The 21857-nt window shown below is 53.5% G+C and overlaps 1 protein-coding gene across 8 annotated transcripts in view; it reads right to left on the bottom strand.

Annotated features, from left to right (window-relative positions):
• Positions 1-1022: 1022 nt before the first annotated feature.
• Positions 1023-21857, bottom strand: part of SEPTIN9 (septin 9) — a 131501-nt gene continuing 110666 nt past the window's right edge. For all 8 annotated transcript variants that reach the window (XM_021535812.2, XM_021535815.2, XM_077787335.1 and 5 more), the window contains 9 exons: positions 17684-17875; positions 15883-16011; positions 15403-15484; positions 14584-14721; positions 8741-8858; positions 6347-6442; positions 5423-5519; positions 3890-3941; positions 1023-3109 (listed from right to left, as the gene is read on the bottom strand). In XM_021535812.2, coding sequence (XP_021391487.2) covers positions 2974-3109; positions 3890-3941; positions 5423-5519; positions 6347-6442; positions 8741-8858; positions 14584-14721; positions 15403-15484; positions 15883-16011; positions 17684-17875 — 1040 coding nt within the window. In that variant the 3' untranslated portion in view covers positions 1023-2973. The remainder of the gene's footprint in view (positions 3110-3889; positions 3942-5422; positions 5520-6346; positions 6443-8740; positions 8859-14583; positions 14722-15402; positions 15485-15882; positions 16012-17683; positions 17876-21857) is intronic.

Genomic DNA, 21857 nt, shown 5'->3' with positions numbered 1-21857 from the left:
GATTTTCCCTGCTCCCTCCCTAGGAGCTTTTGTTCTGGGTCTTGCTCTGGTTACAGCAGTGAGAACAGCTCGACTTTGCTGCTTCTCACCTGGAATTCTTTATGAGCTGTGGGGGTGAGGGGGATTTGGGGTAGGGCAAGCACAGAACTGCTGTGCAGCTCAGAAAAGGAAAGGGTATTGATGGGGATGGGTCTGGCCCTGGGGCAAAGGGGGGCCCATCACTGCACCCCTCACTGAGATGAGACAATTCACTGCACCAAAACCCAGGTGCCAACAGAAAAGCAGAGTTAAAATGCACATAAACCTGTTCTGTGCTTTAGAGCCCCACAGGAACCCGACCTGAGTGCTGCCCTGATGGGTTTGTTCTCATCCAGCCCCACAGCCACACAATCCCAGAGGGGCTGAGGCTGGAAAGGACCTCTGGAAGTCACTTGCTCCAGCCCCAGCTTAAGCAGGGTCACTTAGAGCTCCAGGTGGCTTCCGAGTTCAACTACTCAGGGGGAAAAATGCAATAAAGACATGAGACAGAGATTAAACCAGAGGGGACAGTGTCAGATCTGTGACACCAGGGAAAAACGTGGTTTTAGGATGGCCAATCTTCCAAGGGAAGCCGACTTCCAAGGCTAACCCTGCAGCCTTGAAGGGTTTAAAAGACCATCTGCCTGTGCACACATTGGTGTGAAACACAAGCTGCTGCCTGCCCTGGAACTAGGGGCAGCCCACTTCTCCATAAAAGCACCAGGCAGCAGACTGGGAACAGCTCCACCATGGCAGCAGAGGGACAGGATCCACCTGCCTCCCTCAGGATCAGCCCAAAGGTGCTCAGCAGAATCAGCTCCAGCAGTTTGGAGAGTACCTGGGGCAGGTATCCAAGGTGGGATGAGTCAAGGGGGTCAGGAACTGTCTTTCATCCTAAACAGGGCAGTTTTGGGGCTGGACTCTCCCATCACACCCAGCCCTACAAAGTCCATGCAGCAACGATTCCACCAAGGCTGGGAACAGACATCTCCAAACAAGCCTCCTTCTATTTGCATTCGAAACATTTATTTTGGGAAATACATATTAAACACTATTATTTATACAAAAATGGACTAAATTTTCATAATGCTTATAACCCCCAAAAGGCCATTTTAATAGATCTGGATGAAGGGTTTTTTTATTGTATTATTTTCTCTTTTTTTTTCCTTCCAGGTTACAAAGGAGAAAGCGGCGTGTCTTGCTTGGCCCAGCTTGAGATACCAACTAGAGGAAAAAAAAAGTTTAAGATGGCATTTGCAGAAGTGCCTCACATGAGAGGTTTTTCTCCCCTTTCAGTCTTTTTTTTAACACTTGAAATATAGTTTCTTTTTCAGTTAATACATTTTTCATTGTTGCTTTTGCTAAAATATAGCAAGTCAGCAAGTAGAGAGCTGCTGTTCCCCAACAGCTCCGTGGGGCTGTTGTGGAGGGGGGATATGAGTGAAGGGGAGAAGGGATTCTCACAATGCACCCCCTGCCCACACCCCTTTGGCTGCTGGGGGGGATGTGTGGGGAGCCCCTGAAAACCTGGGCATCCCCAGCAAGGGGAGAGAACCTCCTGCCTCCTCCTGGTCACCTGTGCTGAGCCAGCCTCTGTCCCCCGTGGGCTCTGCAGGTGCCTTCCAGTGCTAGAGGATGGGACACGCTGCCACTTCAGTGTGTGCCCCCAAAAATGGGTGATTTGCAGAAGTCTTTTTCCCTTGGAGAGGACTGAGAGACACCAGAAAGGCAAGAGGAGCTGGGGAGAGGGGCAGGACTGCAGAGCTTTGCTCCAGGACCCCCTGCTCCTGTCACAGTGCTACCTAATGCTTGCAGGGTCTGGTTTATTGGAGACACACAGAAAGAGAAGGGTCTGGGGGCAGAGCAGGGGGAGCACCCACAAACACCCCCCAGCCCCCCACAGCTGCAGGGCTCGGTCAGCACATGCACAGACCCCCTGCACAAGGACCAGCAAAACAGGAGCATCTTCCCTGGACACACAGAGGGACCCAGGAAACGAAAAGGAATTTACAGATACCCAAGAGCCTCCTCTGTTGTGGGGAAAAGCCCAAGAATCACAAGGGTCAAACAGGACAACCCTCTGCCTCCCACCACTGCTTTGCAGAGACAAAGTTCCACGCTCAGCCCCCTCAGGACAAACACACTCAGAGCCTTCAGAGGACAAAGACCCACCCAGCTAAGTGACAAATAAATACACAAGTGTTCCCAGGACATCAGCCATGGCTCTGGCCCAAGGGAGAGGGAAGGAGAGTCTCTATGGAGGCTGCAAAGACAGGCGAGGCAGACCCTCCCTCCCCTCTCCCACACTATTGCAAGGTCTCAGTCTGAAAAGGCACTTCTCCCAAAGCAGGTCGCTCTGCCTGGCCGGGGGTCGGTGACAGGCGAGGTGACACCTAAACACTCCCAGTTTATTGCATGTAGACAGGGTACAGGGGCTGGGTTGGGGGCTGGAAGGTCCCAGAGGGCTGCAGAGGGCTTGAAGGGGCAGCAGGACACAAGGATGGCACTGGCTGCTCTCTTCATCCCACCGTACCTTGCTTCCGAAGGCTGCCTTCACCTGGAGGAGCCCTCGCCTTCAATGGACGGAGAGGAGCCTCTGCACGGAGGGGCTGCAAGGGCTCCCAGGGCACCCCAACCCTGCTGGCCCCACAGATCTGCTCCCCTGGGCTCGGCTGGGGGGCCACAGCTGGGGCCAAGCCAGAGCCCGACCTCCACAGAGGGCCGGTCCCCGGGCCAGGGACGCCGCTCTGGGGGCTGAGCACAAAACTCACGGAACGCAGCGGGGGGAGAGCGGCCACCCGCTGCACGTCTGGTTATTTGGTCAGTTTACATGGCAGGGGGGTCAGGGAGCAGGGCAAGAGGGACAGTGGCAGAGGATTTATATAAAAATAAAGGGGGAAGAGGGGAGAAAGAGCGAGCGTGAGCGAGCGAGGTCCTGGCTGCGGCGAGGGACGGTTACATTTCGTTGGCCACCAGCTCCTTGTCAGCCACGCCGTTGGACAGAGAGCTCTGGCCCTCGTTCAGCCTCTTCACCCTGTAGGCTTCAAAGTGGATGTTGCTGGTAATATCCTTGATGTTCTGCATGTGTGTCCTGCAGGGAAGGGAGATGGAGAGATCACACCAGCCCAGCCTCTGCGCCCCAGCCCTCGTCACCCCAAACACCGCCCAGTCCCAATGTCCCCTCCTGCCTTGCTGGTTCATGGGGCCTGTAGGGCACAGGAGGGAAGTAAAGGCAATGATGGCAGCATTATTGGGCAGCAGGAGCTGAAGCCTTCACTTGTGCCTGGGCACAGAGGACCTGTGGCTGCAGAACACCTACCCAGGGAGTTCCCCACCCTGCCAGTCCTGAGGTGAGGTTTTGTAGCCCCACACAGCTCTGCCAGCAACAGATCATGTGTCCAGAGTTTACTTTGCAGCCAGATTGAGGAGAATCCCATGCCTCCTCTCTAACAAGCCCAGGGGGCTCAGCCTCCCTCTCCCCCACAGAAGGGACACTTCTTTCAAGAGGTACCCAGACCCCACAACAAAACCCCAGTGAAGGGTGATGTCTTTGAACTGAGGGTGGGATCTGGCACTGGTGAGGGAGCACTAAGGCCAAAAGCTGCTTGCAGGTGAGCTGGAGCCACACACTGCCAGCAATCCTGGAGTGTGTCCTGACCCCTCCACTGCTCCTCTCCCCCCTGAACTCAGTCCCCAGGGAGTGGGGCCACCCCTTGCAGAGGGGCTGCAGTGTGGCAGCGGGCTGGGAGGGAAGGCAGGGATGGAGGGATGAGCAGCAGAGCAAAGCAGCAGCTGCTTCCAGCTGTGCTGGGCTGTCCCCTTTCCCTGGATGCCAGCTGGTGACCAAAGGCTCTGGGGACAGGGCACTGACCTGATGAGGAGGTCCCGCAGGTAGGCGAACTCACAGTGTGTTGTGTTCTCCACTGGCAAGAGACAGAAAGCCATCAGTGAGCCCCCATAGCCAAGCAGCACCTGGGGGCTTCCCCAGCTTGTGGGGGGCCTCAGATGGGCTCAGGGTACAAGTGCAGGACTCAGGAGTCCTCTTTGCTGCTGCTGTAAAGCTATCAGCAGGTCCCTGCCCCAGCTCAGCCCTGGTGAGGTCAGACTGAGCATCCACAGCCCCTTCCCAGTGTCCCACCAAGGAGGGAGCTCCCAGCAGCCCCCCAGCACAAGCCCCAGAACCCCAGACAAGACAGGGGAAGGGCTGTGGTGAGCTGTGCAGTGAGCACCAGGCGTGTCTCCACTGAAGTTTCATCTGTAGCTCAGCCACGAGCATCCTGCAGTATCCCAGGCACGCTGCTGAGGGCTGCCAGGGCTGTGCAAGGACATGAACTCCTGCTGGCAAAGGTCTCTGCTGCCAGAAGGAGCAATAGGGAAAAATCAAGGGGTGCTGCTCCACCACAATCAGTCTGACAGCTGCTATTTTACCCCTAATTTTACTCAATTTAGAGGAAGAACTCCTCTTTAATTTTTTTTTTTTTACCTAAACAATCCTGTACATAGAATAGTATAATCCTTCTTGTTGGAGAAGACCTCTAAGATCACTGAGTTCCTCCACTAAACATCATGCAGGAGTGGCAAAACACAAACACTGCTGTGCAAAGGCTGCCTGTGGCCATGGCTGTGTCCTGGGGATCTCCCTGTGCTGAAGGCAGATGCTTTCACAAGTAGAAAGTGAGGGTTTAATGAATGCCACTGAACTCAGAATGTTCAGGGACACAGCACGAGAGGGCAGCAGAGCTCCAAAATACACTGATTTTCCTGCCAGCTTTGTTAAACCATCCCTCAACACAGGATTCCTATTAAAAAGACTCGTAAATGAGAGGAACCTGTGAAGTGAAGGGGAGGAAGATGAGAGGGGTGGCACTGGAGATGAGCCAGCTGGCTGCAAGAAACCATCAACAGGGAAATGTGTAGATGTGCTGGAGCCAGGAGCTTTCATCTAGCCTTTAAACCATTATTGTAAAATGGGGGAGAAAAAAGGGAGATGCCGCTGGGAAAAAGAAAGAGGGAAGAGATCCCACACAGCCACCAACCAAAGGCATGTTGGGGGTACAGATCCCAGGGGAAGGTTCCAACAGGGGATTGAGACGTGGGGATGTCACTGGTGTGCCCTCAAATCCTGCCATCAGGCAATTAAATGTACAAGAAGAACAAGCCAGGCCATGAGACCCCCAGAAATGTCCCCTCCAGCACTCAGCAGCCCCCCAAACAAAGGCCCAGGAACCCAGCACAGGAGCATTGGCCAAGGGTTTCCTGTCCTCAAACATCAGGAAAATTATCTTTTTTTTGGAGGGGCAGAGAAGCACCACATCCAGCTCAACTTCTACTGCTGGTTTTGGACTTTATTGCCTTCTGCCAGGGCAGGGAGGTGGGCTCAGGAGGGGAGGCAAGGATGAGGTACCTTCAATGGTGCCCCACTTGGTCTTCCTCCCAAGGATTCTTCTTCCATTCACCTGGTACTCCTGGTCACTGCCCACCACTGCAAATGGGATCATTTCCTGTGGAAAGGGAAAAACAAGGCTGTGATTTCTTCTGAGAACTGATCAGGAAACCAAACCAGTGACCAAAGTCTGATATCCTCCTGTTTCCAGAGGGGTTTCATGGGATGAGCTGGTTTGCCCCTGATGTTCCTGAGCAGTGCTGCCTGCCAGGGCCCATAGGCAGCCCAGGACTGGGTACCAGCATCTCCTGCACATGTGCCCAGCCTAAAACCAGCCCAAACCCAGCCTGGTCAAGTCCCTCATTGGCAGGCACCAGGTACAGCTGGAGCAAAGGGATCCCAAAATTTCCCTGGGAATTTCCCTCAGCATCTGGCAACCTGTGGCCAACTCATTTCCTGATCCAAGTTAGTGTCTTTGAACTTCAGAGTCCCTAAAAGATGCTTTTCTTCCTCAAATTTGTCCAATCCACTGTACTGTGCCAAAAAAATTGCTGGCTGATTCCTGCAGCATGGAATTGCCAGCTGCAGGCAGCCTACAGGTGAAATTCCACCCCAGTGCTGGGAAGGCTGCTGCCCTAGCCAGGGATGGGCAGGCACCTCTGTTTCCTGAGCCTGGGGCAGGGGAAGAGGCCATGGACCCCTCTGCTGAGGGCACCTGGCAGGGTGGAGATGGGAAAAGAGTATGGAAAGGCTTCCCCAGGAGCCTTTCCGACCCTCTTTCCACCCCTGCCCTGAGCTCTGGCAGGATCCCTGCTGCTGGGCAAACCCCATGGACAGGGCACAGCAGCTTTGGGAAGAAAACAGAGGCCTTTTGGAAGGAAACCCCCAGGACATGCCCAGCCCCTGGAGCTGCAGGGTCTGCCCAGCCACAGCCCCTGCACTGACCCGGAATTTCTCGTTCACCAGCCGATCTTCAGAGTCCTCATCAAACTCCTTCTGGGGGTACACGTCGATCCCGTTGGCCAGGAGATCAGCCATTATCTAGGAGGGAAGAGCACAGGGACAGGTGAAGGACAGGCAGGCACAGGAGATGCACTCCCACCATGGCAGCTGCTACCAGAGGGTCTCTGAGTGATGCCCACCAGTCACAGCAGCAGCATCCTCCCCCTCCATCCTAAATTCGGCCCACCCTGGGGGACAGAGACCTGTGCCACACACCCACCAAGAACTTGCCCTGGAACCTCTGCAAGGTCCTGGTGCCAAGGCACAGCTCAGGCAGAGAGTGAGATGAAGCTACATGAGCTGGATGTTGTTTGGGGATTGGAAAAGACAAACAAGACAACCCAAGCTGCCCAAGCGAAGGGGAACACAGCTGCCAGGCTTGTAACACAAAAGGGAAAAGGCTTTGTAACAAAGGTGAAAAGGCTTTGTAACAAAGGTGAAAGGGCTTTGTAACAAAGGTGAAAGGGCTTTGTAACAAAGGTGAAAAGCTGCTGCTCTCTGGGGTTTGTTTACACTTCTTGGAAAAGAAGTGTGATCTGGGGGGACAAGGACACAGCTTGGAAGGGCAGACTCTAAGGACTTTGCCTCTGTGCAAGGCCAAGAGATGCTGAAATCTGATTCCTGGGGGGAGACTCAGCTCACAGGGAGTTTTGAAGGATCAACCTTCTCCTACGATGCTGCAAACCCAAACCCAGGCTGGCAGCAGCTCCCACCACTTCCTGTGGCAACAACTCCACACCAGTCCTACAGTGCAGGCTGGCAAAGCAGTGGATCCAGCCCAGGGGGTGCCCCCAGCTGGGCCTCCCACCCCCCACCAAACCCCACACTGGGTTTAGGGGAACAACCCAACAAAGCCAACTCCAGGGAGCACATTCTACTCCCTCAGCACAGCACTGGCACCAACCTGCAGCCAGGCTGGTGCTTCACATCCCCTGCCCACCCCATCCAAACCTGAAACCTATCATCTTTCTGAACCAGCTACACCCCAGATGCAGACAGGACTCTGCTTTTGGAAGCACACATGCAGGCACACTGGAATGAATGAGTGGAAAAGATCCCAGCCTGTGCCCAGCTGGTCTGATTTCCTGCCCTCTCATCTCCTGGGAGCAAACACACCATGTGGCTACGTGTTCTCCCTCCATCTGAAAGGATTTGGAAGGTCTGGTTATAATCAGGAAGCAATCAGAGATAGGATGAGCTCGTCCTGTGCTGAGGCAGTGCAGAGCAGGAGAGCCAGGCACTGTCCCCATGGTCTTCCATGGTATCAGCAGCCAAGGGTGCCCAGGTGACATCTGAGGTCCCAGACTGACTGTAGCACCAGAGCCAGCCACTCACCTACAGACACAGGGATGGGAGCACTGGTAACCTCTGAGTGGAGCCAGCAGCCTGCAGAAGCCACCACAGAGAGATGTGGCACCAAGGGCTCACCCCTCCGTGTCCCCTCACCAGCTCCTTGCAGAGCTCTGTGCAAACAGCCTGACAAGCCAAGGGAGCCCAGCCTGGGTCACCCCTCAGCTCCATTCCCAGCCAGCCTCCAGCCAAGGAAATTGCTTGGAGAGTTTGGATCAGCCCCCAAAACCAGGCTGGGTATTTCAGGGGCATGGGACTACCCCTGGCTAAGGTGTCCATAACCAAAGGAGTGGCCCCTAAAACTACCCTTTTGGCAAGACTCTCTTTCCATTTACTTCTCCCAGGTCAGACTCATGGATCAAGGAGCTTGGTGGTTTTTACTTCTGCAGGGAATGCTGAGGCCAACACGCCTGCAGCCACATCCACCACCCACACAAACGGATTTACAGGGCCTTACCAAACCCCCAAATGGGCCACCTCCACCTCTCAGAGCACAGCCCATGCCTTGCTGTGCATTCACAGACCCTCCTCAGCTCCCAACCACGGGAATTTCATACCTTGCTTCCCTCTTAAACCTCACCCAGCTGAGCTCAGCAAACCCACATGTTTTTGACTGGTTCCTGTATCAGTGCACGATGCTGCAGAGAGAGGCTTCTCTAGCCCCTACATGCATCAACCTCCCAAAATAACAGAAACCAGCCTGAAAATAACAACAACAACAACAAAAGGAGGCAGGAGAAGCAGGCCTGGAGCTCCCAAACTTATCCTGCACTGACAAAGATCCAAGAGAAACACAAGAAGTGCCTGGAGAGCAGGCCTACCCTGCGGCCACGCGGGATCGCTCCGAGCTGCAGCCGGAGGAATGCGCTGGGCTCCCGGCCAGGCCCTGCCTGCACAGCCCTGCCAGGAGAGCCACGAGGGGGGCAGAGGCAGCAGGGGATGGGCTAGCACAGCTGGGAGCCCGGGGAAGGGGCAGCAGCCCCTTACCCGTTGTTTGAAGTAGTCCCTCTCCTCCAGCGTTAGCGTGTCGGCTTTGGCGATCACCGGGACGATGTTGACCACTTTGCTCAGGCGCTTCATGAACTCGATGTCCAACGGCCTGAGCCTGGAAAACAGCAGGAAAAACGAGATTTGAAAACGGCAGGAAAAAGGGGATTTGCAAACAGCAGGGAAACGGGGATTTGCATTCCTGGAAAACAGCAAGAAGAAGGGGATTTGAAAACAGCAGGAAAAAGGGGATTTGCACTCCCAGGCTGCTGCAATCCCCTGGCAGGGAGGGACATTGGAAATGCAGACAGAGAGGGAATCTCTTCCTTTCAGATAGGACAAGTAAAGACATTTTCTTAAAAGCACAACAGCAAAGAGAGGGTTTGACAACACTTTAAACATTTCCCTTTCAAAGCTGCCGCTATCGCCTGCGAACCCTCCCAAAGCCCTGTGAAGTGGCAGAGGGCTTTTATCTCTGCAGGGCCACCGGGGACTGCAGGAACTTGCCCAGAGCTACTGGTGTCCTTGGTGGAGCTGGGGTGAGAGCAGGGCGGTGCTGGCTGCAGGGCCAGCCTGCTGCCATGTACAAATCAAAACCTGTCCCAGCTCTAGCCAAGCTGTCACCAACCATCCAGGGACAGCACAACCTGGAAATGGCCACATATGACTGTCCCTGCTCACACTCCCCGCTGTGTTGAGCAGTAGTTGCTTGGGACAACTTACTGAGAGTATTTCTGCATACCCCATTTAATATCTGCTTCATCATTTATTTGCTCCCAGAGTATTTGGAAGCAACTGTTACACTGGTGATACAAAAGCAATAAAATGTAAATTAATATTTATGTTGTTCAAAGTGATATAGATACTTTATCCAGAAAACTCAATGCTGAAGTTTTATCATATACCTGCACAAAATTTTGATTTAGGAAACTTTTAAGTTCTCCATCAATGTCACACAACAATCATAATTCATATTGGTCTCTACATTTCTTTCAAAGGGTCATACAAAAAGGTTGTATGAAAGGGTTTACTTAAAGTAAACCCTAAAGTCTGTGGTTATGCACAAGCTGGGAGTGCCTCTCACATTCATCAGCTGGGATTAAAAAAAAGCTCTGGACATTCTCCAGGGGCTCACAGAGCACAAAAGAGATGCTGCTTGTTCCAGAGGGCGAGAATGTCAGAAAATCTCTACAACAAAAGTCTCAGCAGAGGAAAGCTGCAGGGATTGCATAACCCCAGTGATCAGCACCTCGGGAAATCCCTCCCTGCTGACAGCACTGACACAGCTCCACTTCCACACTGCTCCACATCCAAGGCCTGCAGACAGCGATGAAGGCACCTGGCCATCATCCCCCTCCCTGCTCCTCAGTCCTCCCTGAAGATGTTTCAACTGCTGGGGGTCCCAAACCAGGAGAAAACCCTCCTTGGGGCACCTCCAGGTGCTGCAGCTTCCACTCGGTGGCTCTGAAAGTGAGGAGGAGGGACATGCAGCACAGCTGAGTAGGTGTTGCCTTGAAAAGGAAACCTGGAGGCCCCAGGGTCAAGGATCACCTTTGGGCAGGAGGTGATGGAAATGAGCCCTCACTGAAGGGCCAGGAGAGCACCCACTGCCAGCACACTCAAGCCAAACCCCACCATGGTCTCCTCAGCCCCTACAAAGGGCTCAGAGACCCCTGCAGACCCAGGCACAGGAGTGCAGAGGGGAAGGGACTGATCTTGCCCCTCAGCAGCCACCAGGCAGTGTCCCCATCCCACAGGGACATTTCTACCTGGCTCCAGTGCTGAGGGAGGGACATTCAGCTCCAGAGAGACCCACTCAGCTCCAGCTGACCTGAAAACAGCAGCTCAAGGCTGCCCCAGAGCAGGCAGCACTGGTGACCCAGCTGAACCCTCCCCTGGTCATCCCCTCTCCCAGGGATGGAGCTGGACTGTGCCAGGTGGATCCTGTCCCCACACACCAACAACACACACAGCCCCGAGCACATCATTAGCACAGGGACAAACGAGGTCCTAACACAAACACAGGGTCACAGATCACCCTGGGCCCCAGGAAAGAGAGATTTTGGCTATTAAAGGGGAAAAAGAATAGAAAAAACCACAAGGAACCCCCCCATGGACACATCTAAGCTGACTTGCTGCTGGCAAACATTGTTTGGAGCTCTGCATAATGTATTTCCCAGACCTCCAAGGAAGTAATGCAGTAATGCTCCTTTCCCAGCAGAATTCTTTTCCCTCCTCTCTCTTTGCTATTTTCCAAATAATTTTTCTTCTCTAAAAGCTTCTTCCCCACTGAGCCTGTGTTCCTGCCTCTTTCATCAGCTTTTCCTTTAAAGACCAGGATGCATAGGGAGCCAATGCAGATGAATCCACAATCAGGCAGACATTTGCTCAATCTACATGTTAAAAGCTCAGTTCCATCCCTCAGATCCCTCACTCATCCCGAGGATGCCACAGTGAGCCAGGAGAGGAGGCAGAGCCAGGGCCTGCCCACAGCCCTGCTGTGTCCAGCAGCATCCCCCAGGCACAGTGACCGTGTCCCATCTGCCCCCAGGCACCTCTGACACAACTTGCTGCTCCCATAGGCTCCTGCAAGTGCCTCATCCACGGAGGTCACCTCCTGCACCACCCTGAGACTCCCCAGCAGAGCAAACTGTATGTTTTTAGGGTTTTCTGCAAGTTTCTAGATAAACTATCAACTCCTGCTAGGTAGGTAGCTTCCCCAAAACCTTAATTATGTAAAAGGAAATGAACCTTTTCACTAAGAACAATGCCTGCCTGTAGCTACACATCACATTCATGTGAAGACGCCATGGATTAAGGTGGTGACAAGTGCTATTTGCTCCAAGTGCATCACAGAAGAGAAAGGAAGGCTCAAGAAAATAACTAACCTATTTTCCTCCCCTTCTCCAAGTGGTCCCTGATATTATGAACTTATAAATGTATTGGGTTCTGCTGGGAGGGGTGGAGGTGCTCAAAGGGGAGTGGATGGGCTGGAGCAGGAGGTGCAGCATGGGCTCAAACCACTCCAGGTGGTGCTGGTTGTTCCCTCATCCCCTCCTGCAGTGGCCTTGGGGGAGGCTGTGCAGACCTTGCCAGGTCTGGGCACACATTGTGGTGCCCAGGACACACATTATTTCTGCCACTGTGCACAGACAGGATCTAAGCACAGGCTCGTTCCTGCTGGTTCCCCTGAAGTGCTGTTACAGGAATGAAAATCCACAGTGAGCTGTGAAGTTATTTCCTTTTGGTTGTGCCCCAGACCAAACTAACAGCAGGAATTTGAGCTGTGTGTTAAGCAAACACCAGTGAGGACCCAACTGCTGCCCAGCCCCATCACCTGCTCCAGGGAGCTGCTGGGCACCTGAGAGGGGCAGCCAGAGGGCAAAGAGAGAGTAGGTGGCAGTTCCTGAGCCAGCAGCTCAGGCAGAGGCAGGAGAGGTGCTGATGAGGCCAGGGAGAGTTCCAGAGCCATTCTTGAGCTGAACAGGGCTTTGCAGGGGTCAGAGCAGGGATATTTATTGGGTGGCAGAGCCCAGCCTGTGCAGCTGCAGCTGGAAGCCCCTGCCAGCACCATCCTCAGCCTTCACAGGCACGGTTACATGGGAGTGTTACAGGCTGTGTGTGAACTGGATGGGCTGCAAAGCCTGTCCTGAACTCCCTTGTGAACTCCCTCATGCAGCAGAAATTTCTCTGCTAATTAACCCTGGAGCTGCCTGGATGGGAGGGCCAGACTGAAACTGAGCCAAGCAATCCTATACTCTGGCCTCCAGATCTCTGCCCCAACTTTGCTGTTTTTTATCCCTCACTCCTTTTTATCTAGGCAAAAGCAAGCTCTCACTGCAGGCTTAACCCAGCTGCCTGCAGCACTTACAGAGAGCCCTGTGTCATGCCCATCTACATCAGCAGCATCTCCCCAGGCAACACAAACACCCTGTGCAGGTACATCCCAGGAGGGCAGCACCAAGCACCTGGGATGGTGAGTGGATGGTGCCATGGGGGCATGCTGGGCTTCTCTGGAGCTGGGTGACAACGTGCCCAGTGCAGGTCTCTACAGCTCTACCAGCCACTGCCATCCTCCCAGTCACCCCTGGAGAACACAGAGGCACCACAGCAAGGACCTCAATGCCCTTCTCATACCCTGCTGCCTCGGCTAGGGCACAAACCTGCACCCAGCTGTGTGTGACAACCCCAGGACAAGGCTCCCCCACAGCATTGTCGCAGCAGCTCCTGCAGGGGAGCTGCCCAAGTCACCCTTTGATGAGATGAAAAACATCATTTGGACTTCACAAGAGAGCAGAAAGGAACTCCAAAGCCTGCTTGAGCTCTCAGAGAAGCAGAATTTCCCATCAACCTCCCCCTCCCAGTGGGGTTTGCCCCTCAGGTGGCAGGAGGGGATGGGTGAGCCGGTGACAGGGGGGGACAGCCCCAGCCAGGCTCTCAGCCTGCAGGGAAAGAGGATCAGCACAGGGCTCAGCAACAACAGCCCCCAACTGCCGGGCTCGCTCGGATATTGGAAACACATGTTCACTGGAGAGAAGGAAAAAAGGCAGCTGAAAATCCACACAATTGCTGTTGGCCGGCGGGTGAGGGAAACCAGAGCGCGGCTGGAGAGGCTCCGCCGGGGGACACGGAACGGGGCTCCACATCCCCTCCTGCACTGCCAGGCACCCAGCACGCCCAGCCCTCTGAGCATCTGATGGGTTCTGCAAGAGTTAAACAGCCACAGGGCTGAGGAAAAGCTGGAGCACAGCTAAAGCTGCAAGTCAGACCTGCCGAGGCAGGGGCTGCAGATCTGGGCTGAGATTAGTGGGAGCAACACGTTAGATTGGCCTAAAAATGTCATTTCCCTTTGAAACCTTCTCTGTTTTATTGTGTTCAACCATAAATGTTTCATCAGCCCCTCTGCTCCTGATCAGTTACACAAGAGGGGCATTACTGGCCCATGCAGTCATTTTATTCCAGTGAAGGATGCATTTTTGGTCTACCCACTGACAGAAGCAAAACAAAGTCTTTTCTATTGGAATAAATCTCCACATGGGGAAGTGGAAAAGGCTGACATTAATACAGTGCTGGAGGCTTAAGTTTACTTTTGAAAACAGACCCAAAAACATCCCCAATGCAGACAGAGCCAGAAGTGGAAGGAATTGACACAAATCAAAAGGAAACTTAGGTCTCGTTTTCTGTTGTGATACTTTAAGTCACATTTTTCAAGACATTTTAAGTGTCCCAGATTTCCAGGGTGGGCTGTGTGCCTAGGAGGGAAAAAAATAAAACAGAAAAGGAAAAAAAAATAAGAGTGAGATCTGGGTCTTTTGATGTTGTCACTTGAAAAGTGCCAGAGCCAGGAGAACTCTGGGCTGAATAAACAGCATCCCACTTGCAAACTAGTCAAACAACCTACAAAATACCCTTACAGGGTGAGGGTGCTTGCTGCCTTGGAAGCACAAGGAAAACTGGCTTCTCCCCTTACAATGTCAGGGACAAAGAAAAAAAAATATTAATGTTCTGCTTGCTAAAGTAGCCTCTCCATCCAGTTTGAGACATGTGTCCACCCTTGGTCAATCAAGCCAGGTGACACAGCAAATGCAGCAGCTCCCAAGAGCTCAGAGAGGATTTCAAGGCCCCTCAGAAGAGGAAATACCACATTTCTCTGGGGTACAGCAGCTCTGCTGGGTTATTGCAAAGCCTCCAGATGATACAGCCCTGAGGATGGCTTCAAGCTGTCCTGGAGCTCCTCAAGCCCCAAAAAACATGGGAGAATCCTGGGCAGAAGTACCCTGAGGGCTGAGCTGCTGGGCCATGCAAGGGAAGGCCAAGGGGAGCAGGGACAGCGAGGTACGTACGAGTGGCCCGTGGCTGGGATGAAATAAATACAGCAGTGCACCCGTGTGTCAGGGATCTGCTTCTTCCTGTTGATGTTGATCTCCTCCTGCAGGTACTTCTCGTACTGGTCATTGATGAACTTCATGATGGGCTGCCAGCTGCAGAGAGAGGGCAACACAGGATGGTGTGAGGGACCTGGATCACCCTGACCTTCTGCATGAAGGAGAACTGCAGAGCCCGCGGTGCTCAGCATCTCCTAAATCACAAACCCCAGGTGTTCACTGCTTAGCAGCTCCATGCACTGCTGCAGGAGGGGATTTACTGGCTGCTTTAGACAAGCAAGTGCCTAAAAAGTGCTCCCTTCTCTCCTTGTGGACCCAGCTGCGGAGCAGCAGTGCTGGGACCGTGCCCTGGCTCCTTGTAGGATGCCGCAGCACAGGAGCATGAGCAAATCAAAGCCCACAAGCCCAGGCCAGCTGGTGGTGGGGACAAGGTCCTTGCCATGGGCCAGCCCTGCCAGCCTGGGGGCCATCCTGCAGAGCCAGACACTGTGCCAGGGATCCTGGGCAAGAGTTCAGCCTCCAGAGCCACATGAGCAGGGTCTGGGGACTGGCCCTGCTGGCACACAGCTGCTCCCAGCCACAAACAAAGGTTGTCTCATGGCTGGAACAGCAGGATGTTTGTGGCTCTCACGGGGAGCATGGCACTGCTCTGCCACCACAACAAACTCCTTCCTCCTGCCCACAGAGCAGTGCCAGGCTCCAGCCCTGGGCACGGGGTCAGGGTGTGCTGGGGCTCTCCTGCCCTCCCCCTGCAGCCAGGGCAGAGGGGCAGCTCACCAGTTCTCGTTGTTGATGTGGTCCCCAAAGCCCGGCGTGTCGATGACTGTCAGCTTCATGCGAACCCCCTTCTCCTCAATCTCTGGAAGAGAGGAAAGCTGCTGCGTGATGGGTGCTCTGGCCAAGCCCACCCTTCCAAAATCAGCTGCAGTGATGGAGCTTGCTCCCAGGGGAGAAATGCACCTTCACAGCTCCTCAGAGACACCAATCAGCCCTCCAAAGGGATCCAGCCCTTATCCACCCTGAAATGCCACCCCCACAGCCACCTCATTGGTCCCTTCCAACACAATTACTCAATGCTGATGAATAAATAAAAAACAGATGTTTTCTCAGCCCTGCAAGCATCTCTGGATGGTAAAAACCCATTCAGAGAGATAAGAGTGGAGGTTTATGGAGGTCCAAAACTCTGTGAGTCCCCAGAGACACAAGGCAGAGCAGGACCTAAAGCCAAAGCAGCAGGTGGGACCTGCAGAGCCTCACCGTGAGTGATGGATTTGATTTCAATGGTCTTGGGGATCCTCTCCTCAGCAGCTGGCTGTACAGATTTCCGGCTGATCTTGGATTTGAAGAGGGTGTTGATTAACGTGGATTTCCCCAAGCCACTCTGACCTGGAAGAGAGCAGGATAACCCAGAGTCAGCACTCCCTGCTCTGTCAGGGGCCAGGAGATGGGGCTGCTGACAGACTCAGCCTGCACCAGATCTGCCAGAGGGATGGAGGGAGGGATGAGGAGCAGCTGCCCCCTGCAGCTCCCCCCAAGCCAAGGAGCTCCAGTCCAGCCCAGCCAGGAGGATGCTGCAGGTAGCAAAGCCCCTCCCTGGCTCCAAAGCAGCAAATTAAGAGCTGGTTCCCTGCATCCAGGAAAAACCCCAGCAACCCCAAGGACTGGCAGACAGTGCTGAGGATGTTTGAAGGGCTGTGGTGATGCTCAGCAGGGCAATGGGATCAGGAAACCCCAGGAAAAAGCATCCCAAGTATGCCTTCATTCTCCTGCAGTCTGCTCTGTCCAGTTCCACAGGGAAGGCTTTGGAGCAGCTTGGCAAGCCTTTATCTGGACAGGACTAACAGCAGCAACAATCCTCCAAACCTCAGGCCTGCTGCATCTGCTGCTGCTTCCCTGACAAACTTGCTGCTGCAATCAGCCCAGCTGGCTGCACAGACACAGGTCCATGCCAGGAGCTTCTCTGAATCCCACAAACAACAGCCCAAGAAGCACATGAGATTCCACAACTTTAGAAAAACAACTTTTAGAAAAGCATTTTCATGCTTCATATCCCAGAGCTGATGCTGATCTGTGTGGAAAGGACACCAGCAGCTCCTGACTCTCCAGGAACAGCTGTCCCATGAGCTTGGAGAACAATTTTTCCAGAGTACAGAAAACAGAATTAACTCCTCAAAACCCAGGGAGCAGAAAAATATTAACTCCTGAAAGGTCAGAGCCCCCTGCAAACACTGCAGAGATCCTGCACACACCATGGGGACCCAATGGCCCCGTTCTGCCACGACACATTACAGCCAACTATCATGGCATTGCCACCAGCATGCCCTTGTCCCACAGTGACAAGCAGAGTCAGCAAGGGTTTCACCCACATCCTTCAGGGTCCTCCAGGCTGCCAAAGCCAATGGTAGGACCAACCAGCATCATCTCCTGGCATCACGCCACTCCCTAATCAAACAGCAATTTTAGAACCAAGCTTGCAACATCACCAATGGCTGCAATCCAGCACAGGAAAACTCTCTTTGACTGTCACTGTGGGGCTGTAAGAAACACAAGGACCAGGCTGGGGGAAATGCTCCCAGTCCTCTGCTGCCTAAACACACAGGGCCAAGCACTAACAGGCCTGGAGCTGGGCATGCAGAGCCAAAACAGAGCTCTCAGTGCACCCCTGCTCACTGTTAAATGGAGCACCTGGGGAGAGGGGAAGGCTGTGTGGCACACTGGGGACAGGTGAAATCAGGGTGACACACTGCCAGAGCTCCAGGCAGTGGGTCTCTTTGTGTCTGTCAAGGGAGCTCTTGTGAGCCCTGACATCCCTCAAGGTGCTTTCCTGTTGGATGTGCCTATGGATAAAGCACCCCAAGATGGAGGAGGATGAGGACACATCATACAGACATCTTTAACTCCAGCTGACCCCAAGTCAGCTCCTCAGGAGCAGGGTTTGCTGACTGCCAAGGCACAGCTCTCAGCGCTGCTCCCGAGGCGGCTCCAAAGGGGACAAACATTGTGGTGGCACAATGACAACACCCGGCTGAGCACGCTGCAGGCAGCAGGCACAACTCACCCACAACCATGATGTTGAACTCGAAGCCCTGTTTCATGGCTTTCCTCCTCAGCTGCTCCAGGATGGCGTCGATGCCCACGTAGCCGAAATCCGCAGCCGGCTTGTCCGGCCGCGCCGGCGCCGCCGGCTTGGGGCCGGCATCCCGCGGAGCGTCCGTCATGGCAGGAGCGTGGCTGGGAACGGCCTCTGCACCTGGGGGGAGACACAGAACACAGCTGCTCAGAGGGGCTGCTCCTGACGCCTCAGCTTTTGGCTTTTATGTTTTTCAGATTCTCTTTTAGCTTTTTTTTTTTTCCTGCTTTAGCTTGTGGGTCTGGGCTTCGTATTAGGGGATGGCGAGCTCTCTGTACAAAGTAGGGAGACAAAACAATTCCTTCTTGGTCTCCTTCTAGCTGGGCACCAAGGACAAATCATCCAAATCTCAGGCCCAAGAGCACAAACAACGTTGTCTGAAGAGAGAAAAACAAGAAGGATGGGACTTGATGGGCTAAAGCTGGAATTGGACAATGAACTCCCAATATGCAAATGGAGCAGAACTTACAAAAGTGAGAGACCCCATGATCAATCACCCATTCTGTGACCATTTTGGGTCCATCTTGGGTGTAGCCCTGGCTGGGCTCTTGTGCTGCCCAAGGTGTACTCATTAAAACCTTGTAATGGAACCCTGCTTTATTCTTTAATTTCATCTAGTCTCTGTTCTAGGTCAGCCTCACAAGGCATCACTCCTGGCAAGGAGCTGCCTGCTGCAAGCAAAGCAGGAGTAAAGCACGTGCAGAGACTCACGGTACCAGCAGGCTGGGAGAGAGGAGGTGTGTGGGATCTTCCTCCATAATAATTACATTAAATTTGGGATTTTCTTTCTCTGTTGACTGTTTTTACTCAATCCCTGCCCACTCCACCGAACCTGCCATGGCAAAGGGATGCTGCTGTAGGGGTGTGAGCACACCAGATCCCCCAGCAGCTGATCTGCTGCCACAGAGCAGGACCAGCACCCAGAAAATCCTCAGCCCACATCTGGCAGTGACAAAGGCTTTTACCCCACAGCCCCGTGCCCAGGTACAGCTGTTAAAGGCTGGCAGAGCTACACATCCCACTCCTCCAGACCGCTGGAATCACAGCACAGTGCACACTGCCGGTGTGAACAGGCTCAGCCACGTTCTGGGGGAGCTGGCTGGCTCTGCAGACACAGGGAGTCCTTGGCATCCACTGCCACGTGCCCTCCTCGAGCTCCAGCTGACGCAGATCAGAGGCTGCCGGCCCTGGCTTGTGGAAAACCCAACACATTTGCATCGAGACATGTTGTGCCAGACAACACCCACGCAGCCATGGAGCTCCTGTGGTCTCGCTCCCGTTCTGTCCATATCTGCTCAGAAACCCAAACCCTTCAGCTTCCCTCGGAGACAGGCTGCCTGTCTCTCCTGCAAGATGCTCCAGCCTAACAAAGTTCTTCAAGAGAAGCAAATTTAAAACTACTGCCTCAGCCAACGGCTCTTTAAGAAAAAAGAGGGAATTATCTACTCCCCCAGGCACCAGGCAGGAGCTGCCAGCAAGGACAAAGTGCCCCAGGTGCACTTTGGTGATGTGGCCTTGTCCCCTGCCAGCCTCAGCTGCTCTGCATCACCCACAGCAGATACAGCAAATATCCCAAAGGCAGAGTGAGCACAAGATCATCCCAGTCCCCTGCAAGCTCCTGGAGGCATCAGCCACATGCAGCTCATTCCTCTGATGCAGGCACAGAGGGAGGTTTTAGGAAAACACACTTCTAAGAGTCCTCCCCACCCCAGGCTGCTGCAGCTCAGTGCCTGGGTCCCTGCACCACCAGCCTAAGTGAGCATTTTGTTGTTGCTCAGTGTTTTGCAATGATTATTTATTATTCTTTAATCATTTATTATTATGAATAAAAACATTATTATTTGCAAAGTCCTCACCCCTCCAGACAGTAACACAGCTCTTAGTTCATCTCACCCTACTTATTCCTGGCCTTTGATGATGTGCTGCCTGCTCTTCTCTCCCTCCCTCTCTCTGTAGGAGTGTGGCTGGGCCAAAGGGGCTCCTCCAAACACAAGCCCATCATCCCATTTCCTCTGGCTGTCTCAGACTGGACCCTGCTGGGGTCTGTGAGGTGGAACCACACTCTTCCTGCAAGCACAGCACACTTCCACATGCTTAATATAGGCAAAGCAGAAAATAAAAAGAAAAAAAAAAAAAAAGTCTAGAACTAATCCCAAAGACTGTTGGGTCACTTTGAAGACTTTTTTCCAACCTTCAGTCCCAGCTGTGCAGCTGAGCATTACTCACAGAGCTTCTAAAGAGCAAACATGCTGTCCCTGAGAGACATGTGAGCATCCCACTCCTCCAGGGAACCCTGCACAGCTGGAACTGCACTGCCATGGGAGCAAGAATATTGCACAGCTGGAACTGCACTGCCATGGGACCATCCCACTCCTCCCAGGAACCTTGCACAGCTGGAACTGCACTGCCATGGGACCATCCCACTCCTCCCAGGAACCCTGCACAGCTGGAACTGCACTGCCATGGGACCATCCCACTCCTCCCAGGAACCTTGCACAGCTGGAACTGCACTGCCATGGGACCATCCCACTCCTCCCAAGAACTCTGCACAGCTGGAACTGCACTGCCATGGGAGCAAGAACATTGCACAGCTGGAACTGCACTGCCACACTGCCCTTCACAAAATCAACCAGCCCAGCGTGCCTGAGGCCTCACCACAAATCCCAAATTAGCCCCGTTCCAAAATGGCAAGGCCAAAAGTAGCAAAAAAAAAAAAAAAATCCCTGCATAACATTAAAAATAACCCCAACAAAACGACAACTAAATCATGTGGAAAATATGCTGCCACCAGCATTAACACTGGGTTATGCAATGGGTTTAACTCCTCCAGGCACCACTTGTGTGCATGGGACAGCCCCAAGGATGGGACAGCAAACTGGGACATCGGGCAGCTAAGGTGCAGAGAAAATAAGAGATTAAATAGAGCAGAAAGCCATCCTCCACTTAATAAAAGCCAAGAGTATCTCCAGCACCTAAATGAGAACTTGGCAGTGTGCAGAGGGGCTAACCTGTCCCTGGGCAGGGGGATGTGCAGGAAAACTGTCCCCAGCACAGGGAGAAGACACTCCTCACCAAACTGCCCTCAGGGGGAGGAGAAGGGCTCAGGGGTCACCAGGCTCCAGCCAGACCAAAGCCACAGGAAGAGCAGCACCCCTGTCAGGGCAGCCCATGTGCTCCAGCTGGTCTGTGGGGAGCTTGTGATTTAAAGCACCTGGGTCCTGACTGGGATAAAGTACAATAAAATCAGTATATTGCAGCTAGGAGTGTCTGCAGGACAGCAGGGATACAAAGCCATGGATGCCCCAGCAGCACCAGCAAATTCCCAAGGGAAATGCCACAGCTCAAACGTGCAGTTTTGTTTCTTTTTTTTCAGCTTCCCAGTCCTGAGATTGCCTTTTCTTAGCAAAACTCCAGTGTCACACTGGCCTCCAAGGGGTTTGTGCCAGCAGAAGGAGAGTGCAGCCAAAGCACAGAACAACTCAGTGGCACACAGGGATTCTGTGTCAAGTGGCAGGGAGCACTCCCAGGAGTCACTTGTCTAAAAAAATAAAGATCTTAGAAATAAATTGCAGCAGAGCAGAGGATTCTTGGGATGCATCATGGGCACATCCTGGATTTGTGTGACCTGCTGTGCTCTGAGGGGATGATGTGAAATCTGTGGTGCTGTCAGAGCCAGTGTCACCAAGCTGACCCTTCTGGAGCACTGCAAGGAAGGACGGGTTAACAAACACCCCATTACTGCCTGAAATCCCTGAGTGCCACCGAGTCCCTGGCAAGAGCAGGACCAGACCTCACATGATTCACCATAGTCACCTTAACCCAACTGTTGTCCCTCACACAAGGGGCCATCACTTCACTGACAGGGCAGAGAGCTCAGAGCCTGCAGCTCTCTCGCACTAAAGTGTTCCTGGATAAACATCAAGCACATGGGAACAAGTGCTTGTGCCATATTTAGACCTTCCCTGCCAAGAAAACCCTGTTCACGTGGGCACAGGAGATGTGGAGATGGCCAGGGCAGCACTGCACCAAGCAGGGACAGAGCCAGAGCTCCGGCTCAGGCACGGCTGACTCAGGACAGCTGCTCCAAAGTTGATCTTGCCAA

Source organism: Lonchura striata, chromosome 19 (assembly GCF_046129695.1).
Source record: "Lonchura striata isolate bLonStr1 chromosome 19, bLonStr1.mat, whole genome shotgun sequence".
Classification (NCBI taxonomy): Eukaryota; Metazoa; Chordata; class Aves; order Passeriformes; family Estrildidae; genus Lonchura; species Lonchura striata.
Note: the sequence above shows the minus strand (reverse complement) of the source record. Positions and strands in the feature narration are given on the sequence as shown.